This window comes from Suncus etruscus, chromosome 10, assembly GCF_024139225.1.
Source record: "Suncus etruscus isolate mSunEtr1 chromosome 10, mSunEtr1.pri.cur, whole genome shotgun sequence".
In the NCBI taxonomy this organism is placed as follows: domain Eukaryota; kingdom Metazoa; phylum Chordata; class Mammalia; order Eulipotyphla; family Soricidae; genus Suncus; species Suncus etruscus.
In genome coordinates, this window is record NC_064857.1 from 54,692,594 (window position 1) to 54,701,309 (window position 8,716).

At 56.5% G+C, this 8,716-nt stretch overlaps 1 protein-coding gene across 1 annotated transcript; it reads left to right on the forward strand.

Moving 5' to 3' along the window:
- Window positions 1-2,978: 2,978 nt before the first annotated feature.
- On the forward strand, window positions 2,979-8,494 carry KLHL40 (kelch like family member 40). The gene is made up of 6 exons (XM_049781752.1): window positions 2,979-4,178; window positions 5,436-5,596; window positions 5,878-5,985; window positions 6,133-6,318; window positions 7,323-7,469; window positions 8,383-8,494. Exons 1-6 carry the CDS (start codon window positions 2,979-2,981, stop codon window positions 8,492-8,494), a joined length of 1,914 nt encoding a protein of 637 aa, XP_049637709.1.
- The last annotated feature ends 222 nt before the right edge of the window (window positions 8,495-8,716 follow it).

The following is an 8,716-nucleotide window of genomic DNA, read 5'->3' on the forward strand; positions in this document are numbered from 1 at the left end:
GGAACTGTCCAGATGCTCTCCTGCCTCAGGGCCTTTGCTCAAGCTGTTCCTGTGCCCAAATCTTCCTTTGCCAGGATTTGGAATGTCATCTTTCCATGATCCATTAAACAGCAACCTTAGGGGCTGGAGAGAGAGCATAGTGGGTAGGGCATTTGCCTTACATACAACCGACCCAGATTCAACCCCTGGCTTCCCATATGGTCCCTCAAGCCTGCCAGGAGTGACTTCTGAGTGCAGAACCAGGAGTAATGCCTGAGAGCTGCCAGGTGGCCCTAACAAATAAGCAAATAAATAAAACAACCTTAGCCTCTCTCTTCCCTGGTATTTATTGTCAGAGCAGTTATTAACTAGTATCTTGTATCATTATTAATTTGCTGTTATCTGAGACCTGCTCCCATCTGAATATAGATTTGAATAGGACAGGAATATTCCCTTCCTTCCTTCCTTCCTTCCTTCCTTCCTTCCTTCCTTCCTTCCTTCCTTCCTTCCTTCCTTCCTTCTTCCCTCCCTCCCTCCCTCCCTCCCTCCCTCCCTCCCTCTCTCTCATTTTGAATTCCAACCCAGCTGTGATAAGGGTCTGCTTGTCCTGTAGTCAGGGAGAACACCTGTTGCTGCTAGAGGCACTGTGGTGCCAGGATTGAAACTAGTGTCATAGCTGCAGCTGCATGCTAGGCTAGTGCTTTCCTTAACTTCTCTATTATTTCTGTGGCCCAAGACATGATATTTTGTCTCCTGTTCACTACATAATACTCAGCAATGACAACATGCATATTAGTTTCTTGATGACTGGAGAAGCCACATATGAATATTCTGATGGAATAGCTACTTAAGGATAGAGCACAAGGGAAGCCTCATCATCTAAAAATATATCACTGAGTCATTTGATAAATTTAAGTTAATTGTTCAACAGTACCTTCTGTCCCTAGCTTTGGAAAGTAAGACTGTGATCCCTGGACACTTTTTGTGAATTTGTGGGAGGCAGCAAGGTGGGGTCAAGGATCCCTGTGGTTTTTAGGGGGTACAGCAGGTTGCTTTTCCTGGCCTGGTCATTTACCACCTGTGTCACTTGGTCCAGTGGGTCAGTTTCTCAGAGCTTGCTCTCCTCATTGACAGTGCAGGACAGACATGTCCCATTGCCAGGGCACTGCCACTCCTGCACTCCAGATGTCCTTTGTCCTTTCAGAGAGATTGAAAGGATCTTTTCAGGACCTGTCCAGGGGCTATGTTCTTCCAATCCAGGGTGACAGGAGGTGATGCCAGTAAAAGCATAGAACAGGGGGTGACTTGGTCATGGCCAGCTTGAGTTCCCATCTCCATTTCCCCAGTCTCAGAGAGACTCAGAAGGATGATGGAAGAATGCCCCTGAGACACTAGAATGGGTATCCTGCATGCTAAATTTATCCCACAGTTGTAGCCACTAATGCTTTGGGAACAAGTTAATTTTAATGACTGAAGCTGGTGTGTGTGTTTGTGTGTGTGTGTGTGTGTGTGTGTGTGTGTGTGTGTGTGCGTGCGTGTAGGTGGGGAGGGGTGCCAGGAGTCCTGAGCACGGAGGGCCTTAGGAAAATAGCTGTCCTGTGACTCTATTCTGACTTCTGACTCCTTAAAAGGGACGCAGGGTCCTACATCAGGATCCAGGAAAATTGAGCAAAGACAGCTGGAAACAAAGTGCTTTAAGTGTTACTTATGGAACACTTGAATAGAGAATGTCACCCCAAGATGATGTTATCCCTGGCCCCTGAAAATTTAGGTGTCTCTATAGTGAATAGTGAAATAGGGAATAAATAGTGGGATCTGGGCCCGGAGAGATAGCACAGCGGTGTTTGCCTTGCAAGCAGCCGATCCAGGACCATTGGTGGTTGGTTCGAATCCCGGCGTCCCATATGGTCCCCCGTGCCTGCCAGGAGCTATTTCTGAGCAGACAGCCAGGAGTAACCCCTGAGCACCGCCGGGTGTGACCCAAAAACCAAAAAAAAAAAAATAGTGGGATCCCCAGAAAGTCACTTACTTGTCTGACACCTTAAAGTACTGAAATCATGGGACAAGGTTTCAGCAGAATTGAACAGAGGCCCTCAGAGTCTAGCTCCTCCACTGTGCAGGAAGGAAAACTGAGGCTTGTCAGGAGGAAGAGCCGGCCTGTGCCCGGAAAGCAAAATTCTTCTGCCTTTTTTGTACAGTCCATGGAAAGCAGTAAATGACTCTAGATGGTAAAGGTGGGGGTAACAAGGTCCCCAAAGAGAGTTCACTGAGCAAGAAACCCACACACATGGTATGGTAGTGGTGGTGGTGGTGGTGGTGGTGGTGGTGGTGGTGGTGGTGGTGGTGGGAGCTACAGTCAGAAATTTCAGGGAGGAAGGGAAAGGACTAAACGGAAAGGCCTGGGCAGTGCAATAGGAGGGCGCAGGAACCCAATGGTCCCTAACTTCGGACTCATGGTCAGAGCTTGGGTCACTCCTGTCCCTGAAGAGCACTGTCTGACCAAGGAATGCAAGCTCAAATTACATCGTGCCAGACAGATAATAGAAGGGGTCAGGAATCGCCTTGTGCCTGGCTGACCCAACAAGTTTGATTCCTGGTGCCACATTTAATTCCCGGAGCAGAAACTAAATGCCAGGAAGAATCGTGACCTCAAGGCCAGAGCTGGGAGTCAGCCCTGAGCACTGCTGGGTGTCGCCAACCCCTCCCTCCCAAGAGGAGGCAGCGAGCACTCCTCTGCTTGAATGAGACATCCCTCTCCCTCGAGCCCTGGGGGGAGCTGAGTCAAGGCTGGAGTGAGAGGGGGGCCTCTGAGCAGCTGTCCGTCCCCGAGGCTGCGTCAGGCTGGGCAGCTCAGCTTACAGGCCCGGCCTGCCTCTATTTATGGTCCCGCCAGGACAGCTGCGCAGACCGGGCGAAGCGGCCACTTGGGTCAGGGGCAGCTCGGGAGGAGAGCGGTCGGTGCCCGAGCGGGTCTTGCTCAGCGTCTCCGAGCCCTCGCCATGGCGCTGGGCTTGGCGCAGGCCGAGGAGCAGCGGCTGTACCAACAGACGCTGCTGCAGGACGGGCTGAAGGACATGCTGGACCGCGGGCACTTCGTGGACTGCGTGGTGCGCGTCGGGGAGCGCGAGTTCCCGTGCCACCGCCTGGTGCTGGCGGCCTGCAGCCCCCTGCTCCGCGCGCGCCTGCTGGAGGAGCCCGGGGGCGCGTCGGGCGAGCTGCGGCTGGACGAAGTGGCCCCGGGCGTGGGCCCCGAGGTGGCGGCGCGGGTGCTGCGCTACCTGTACACGTCGGAGCTGGCGCTGGACGAGGCGAGCGTGCAGGACCTGCTGTCGGCGGCGCAGCGCCTGCAGATCCCGTCCGTGTTCACCCTGTGCGTGTCCTTCGTGCAGCAGCGCCTGTGCCTGGCCAACTGCCTGGCCGTGCTGCGCCTCGGCCTGCTGCTGGACTGCGCGCGCCTGGCCGTGGCCGCCCGCGACTTCGTCTGCGCGCGCTTCGCGCTGGTGGCGCGCGACGCCGACTTCCTCGGGCTCTCGGCCGACGAGCTCATCGCCGTCATCTCCAGCGACGGGCTGGACGTGGAGAGCGAGGAGGCCGTGGTCGAGGCCGTGCTGCGCTGGGCGGGCGGCGGCGGCGACGCCGAGGCGCGGGCCGAACGCCAGCGGGCCCTGCCCACCGTCTTCGAGAGCGTGCGCTGCCGCCTGCTGCCCCGCGCCTACCTGGAGAGCCGCGTGGAGAGCCACCCGCTCGTGCGCGCCCAGCCCGAGCTGCTGCGCAAGCTGCAGATGGTCAAGGACGCGCACGAAGGCCGCCTGGCCGTGCTGCGCCGCAGGAAGAAGCGGCCGCCGGGCAGGCAGGGGCCCGCGACGGCCCCGGCCGGGGAGAAGGGCCAGGAGGCGGAGAAGCAGGAGAAAAAGGAGCAGGAGCAGGAGGAGGAGGAAGGCGAGACCGTCGTCCCCGGCATCCTCAACGACACCCTGCGCTTCGGCATGTTCATGCAGGACCTTATCATGATGATCAGCGAGGAGGGCGCCGTGGCCTACGACCCGGCCGCCAACGAGTGCTACTGCGCCTCTCTCTCCGCGCAGATCCCCAAGAACCACGTGAGCCTGGTGACCAAGGAGAACCAGGTCTTCGTGGCTGGGGGCCTCTTCTACAACGAGGACAACAAAGAGGACCCCATGAGCGCTTACTTCTTGCAGGTGCCTCACTAGCTCCGAGAGGGGCACTCGGGAGGGTGTGTCGTCGGAGGAGAGGGAGATGGGAAGGGAAGGGAGGTACACGGGTCCCTGACAGCCAGATTGAAGACAGCTGTCAGAGGTGACCCCATTTCGGTGAAAAGGTAGCTTTGGACGAGAAAGGGCTATGTAGGACACCCTAGCCCTATGAAGATGCCAGGCAGGTAGGTATCGGGAGGAGGAAGAAAAGGGCCAATTTAGAGGACCTGGGCAGAGCCTTTGTGGGAAAGCCAGAACTGATGGCTGGAAGTGGGATGCACCATTCCATCCTGCCACCCCCCCACCCCATTGCTTAGATGAGAAAGGGAACCACAGGAAGCAATGGAGTTGGGGTACTCAGTCCAAGTTGTAGCATCTGGCTCTGGCATCCTAGAGGGTAGAAATGGTCTCCTGGAATCTGGCTAGGTGGCTTGCCAGATGGGTGGAATTTGGAGACACAAAGGGGAGGGGCCAGAATGGAATGAGGCGAGTGAGTGGTGTGGTTCAAGGAGGGCTGACCCGGTGAGAGGGGCAGTCAGGGAAAGTTGGATGGGGGAGTGCAGGCCTTGCTGATAGTCAAAGGATCATGGGTACACACTTTGTACCTTGTAATCCTTGTAAGAAAGTTTAAGGGTATTGTCTACTACTTCTGCTACCATGCAGAAGAGCTCCTAGCCTAGTACCAGAAGGCGGCGGAGTGGGGATGGGTCCCTCGTTGCTAGGGCTGAGCTTCATTTGGAAGTTTTCTAAGCAGTGAGCTGGGTGGCAGACCCCGATCTAGGTCTCTCTCTCTCTCTCTCTCTCTCTCTGTCTCTGTCTCTGTCTCTGTCTCTGTCTATCTCTGTCTCTGTCTCTCTGTCTCTCTCTGTCTCTCTCTGTCTTTCTGTCTCTGTCTCTGTCTGTCTCTGTCTCTTTCTCTCCTCTCTCTCCTCTCCTCTCTCCTCTCTTCTCTCTCTCTCCTCTCTCTCTGTCTCTCTGTCTCTCTGTCTCTCTCTGTCTCTCTCTGTCTCTCTCTGTCTCTGTCTCTGTCTCTCTCTGTCTCTGTCTCTGTCTCTCTCTGTGTCTCTCTCTGTCTCTGTCTCTGTCTCTGTCTCTCTCTCTCCCCTTCCCTCTTTCCTTTCTCAGCCCCTGGTCAGAGCTGAGCCCAAACATCATCCGCCAAGTCCCAGCCGGGCACTGCTGGGGGAGGTCGGGCAGGGGTTGACGGCCTGGGCAGGGGTTGACTGGATGCCTGGCCCGCAGTTCGACCACCTGGACTCGGAGTGGCTGGGGATGCCGCCGGTGCCTTCGTCACGCTGCCTTTTCGGCCTGGGCGAGGCTCTCAACTCCATCTACGTGGTGGGCGGCCGAGAGCTCAAGGAGGGCGAGCTGAGCCTGGACTCGGTCCTGTGCTACGACCGACAGTGAGCGAGCGCGACTGGAGGCGGGCAAGGAGGGGTGGCCCGGTCAGGGGGGCAGGAGGGGCCAGATAGGGGGTGTCAGCCCGTGGGTCCGGGCAGGACGGGCCGGGTTGGACAGGACCAGCCATGGGCAGGGCCAGGCACTGGGTCAGGGGTGGAGTGGGCGCGCGTGACGGAGCAGTACGGGCAGCTCAGCCGAGATAAGTGTTGAATGTTTGGGGCACTCGGACCTGGGGCTGGGAGGGTTGGAACTGGGCACTCTCCCCAATTTCATCCCTTTGCAGCTCCTTCAAATGGGGTGAGTCAGACCCACTGCCTTATGCCGTGTACGGTCACGCGGTGCTGTCGCATCTGGACCTGGTCTATGTCATTGGAGGCAAAGGCAGCGACAGGTGAGGCGGGACGTGGGCGTCCCAGAGGTGAAGGTAGGGATGGGAGCAGAGGGGGGCCCTACGTGGATGCCGGGATGCAGGCCGAGATCGGGGAAGGGGTGACTGGCACTAGCTTTCGGCCACCTCTCACTGCCCTCTGCTCTCCAGGAAATGCCTGAACAAGGTGTGCGCCTACGACCCCAAGAAGTTTGAGTGGAAGGAGCTGGCGCCCATGCAGACTGCCCGCTCTCTCTTTGGCGCCACCATCCATGATGGCCACATTGTCGTGGCTGCTGGAGTCACAGACACAGGACTGACCAGTTCCGCTGAGGTGTACAGCATCGCGGACAACAAGTAGGGACACGTGTGCAGCCTCCCTTTCCCTCAAGGACAGTTTGGCTGGGTTGGAAGAGCTTCTGCTCCTTTGGGACCAGAGCCCCTGTTGGGAGGAGAGGGGGTCAGGGTGTCATTATTGAGTTTATTGGGCTTGGCCATCCACACAGAACTAGTTCTTCTCTGATCAGCATGATGGGGCTCTGGGATCACGCGTGGCCAAATGAGCTCTGGGTTATGAAAGGAGAGAGTAGGGGCCGGGCGGTGGCGCAAGAGGTAAGGTGCCTGCCTTGCCTGCACTAGCCTTGGACGGACCGCGGTTCGATCCCCCGGTTCGATCCCCCGGTGTCCCATATGGTCCCCCAAGCCAGGAGCGACTTCTGAGCACATAGCCAGGAGTAACCCCTGAGCATTACCGGGTGTGGCCGAAAAACCAAAAAAAAAAAAAAAAGAAAGGAGAGAGTAGGTGGTACTCCATTGCTTCTTCAGACAACACTAGGGAATTGGCAGTGAATAAGAGAAAGGGCCTGGGATGGGAGAATGAGAAACAGAAACAGCCAACACAAGAGTATTGGGAGGAAGATACTCAACGCCAAGGAAAGTTGGTGCCGAGGCAGTGGGGGTGAAGGGGTGGCGTTCCACTGGAAGAGAGACTTTGTTCAGGGTGGATAGAGGGAGGTGAGTTCCAGAGGTCTGCTGGGCATGGAGGGCTGAGTGAACAATGAAATACCCCTGGCTGGGGTCAACCTTGATCTGTGTTGGACTTAGATACTTCATGGAAGCTGATGTGAAAAATGGGGTAGGGATTTCCCAGGAAGTAGGGGTACAACTGTTTAGCCAGCAGTGGTGGTGGTTTGGAACAGGGTTTCAGTGGAGTGGAGATGAGCAGAAAGTGAGGACCAAGGAAAGGGGGCATGCAGGAGGGTCTGTGGGAGGGATTCAGTCACAGGATACCATGACTTTCAGAGTTGGGGTGAGAGGCTCTACCCCGTCACACCACCCTCACATCCTCCCTCTCCCTCTAGGTGGACACCCTTTGAGGCCTTCTCACAGGAACGAAGCTCACTCAGTCTGGTCAGCCTCAAGGGCACCCTCTATGCCATTGGGGGCTTTGCCACCTTGGAGACAGAGTCTGGAGAGTTGGTCCCCACAGAACTCAATGACATTTGGAGGTGAGCCTGTCCCTGAATGGTGAAGGAAAATCCTTTGTGTATGTGTGTGTGGGAGGTGGGGAGAACACATACTCGGCCCGTTCAAGGGTTACTCCTAGCTCTGTACTCAGGTTTCACTCCTCAGGAGTTTCACTCAGGAGACTCTATGGGGTTATGAGAATAGAAGCTGGGTTGGCTGCATGCAAGGCAAGTGCCCTCCTCACTGGGCCATCACTCCCTCCCCAAGTAAGAGAGAGTCCTGAACAAAGCTGATGCCCTTCTGCACTGTAACTGAGCAGTCAGGACCCTGGCAGGCTCAGAGTGGGCAGAGATAATCCTCTTTGCTAAAAGAGAAGCATTCTACCCAAGCCAGAGCTCTCAAGATAGCTGGGGAAGCTTGGTATACATGGTAGCTTGCCCCATGTGGAGCACCCACAATGTCCCCATTGGGAGCTGAACCCCAGCTGAGGCACGGACTCCCAAGAAACAGATTCCAGGTAGGAGAGGGCACCCTGAGGAGACAACCTCCCCTATTCTAGGCTACAGTGTTGGAGGATACCAGTCTCTGAGCCATTGCTTCCATAGTTCTGGGGGAGGGTAAGGAAAGAAGTGGAGGGGGTCCCTGGGCTCCTTCTGTTGTCCCATTTCTGCAAGCAGTGCCTCTAAGGGGCAGAGCCCAACCTGGGGGCATCATGGAGTGCTGGGAGGATGGGAGGCCCAGGCAGTGTGAAAAACCCTGGGCATGGCTCTTCCCTGATAGGCAGATATGTGTTCTTTGGAAGTAGGACTCCCCTTTCCCAGAGCATGGCAACTTTGTGAGAGCTGACCCCTACCCTCGAGGTGCACTGGCATTGGGGTGTCACTCCCCAGGGGTGGGACTTCTCCCCACTTATACCTCTCTGGGCTGACAGCAGCGTCTTGTGCACCCCTATAGGTACAATGAGGAAGAGAAGAAGTGGGAGGGGGTCCTGCGGGAGATTCCCTATGCCGCAGGTGCCACCTTCCTCCCAGTGCGGCTCAACGTACTTCGCCTCACGAAAATGTGAGGCCGATAGGGGCCACTCCCATATCCATCATGGGTTCCCAGGAGCAGCGGAGAGGGAAGAAGCCAGAGCCAACCTGGACCCTGTGGTGGGGCCTGCAGGCCCACCTCAGAGATAAGAAACCTTAGTGCTCTCTACTGTTCCCTGGTTGCAAGTGGGGGCGTGTTCCCCCACTATATTTACTGGTCACTTCCTATCCCTGCAAGACTGTGGCCCTGATTTGGA

Coding starts and splice junctions, on each gene's coding strand:
- KLHL40 (XM_049781752.1), top strand. CDS start 2,979: ATGGCGCTGGGCTTGGCGCAGGCCGAGGAGCAGCGGCTGTACCAACAG. Junction 4,179..5,435: donor TGAGCGCTTACTTCTTGCAG/GTGCCTCACTAG, acceptor CCTGGCCCGCAG/TTCGACCACCTGGACTCGGA. Junction 5,986..6,132: donor GGAGGCAAAGGCAGCGACAG/GTGAGGCGGGAC, acceptor TCTGCTCTCCAG/GAAATGCCTGAACAAGGTGT.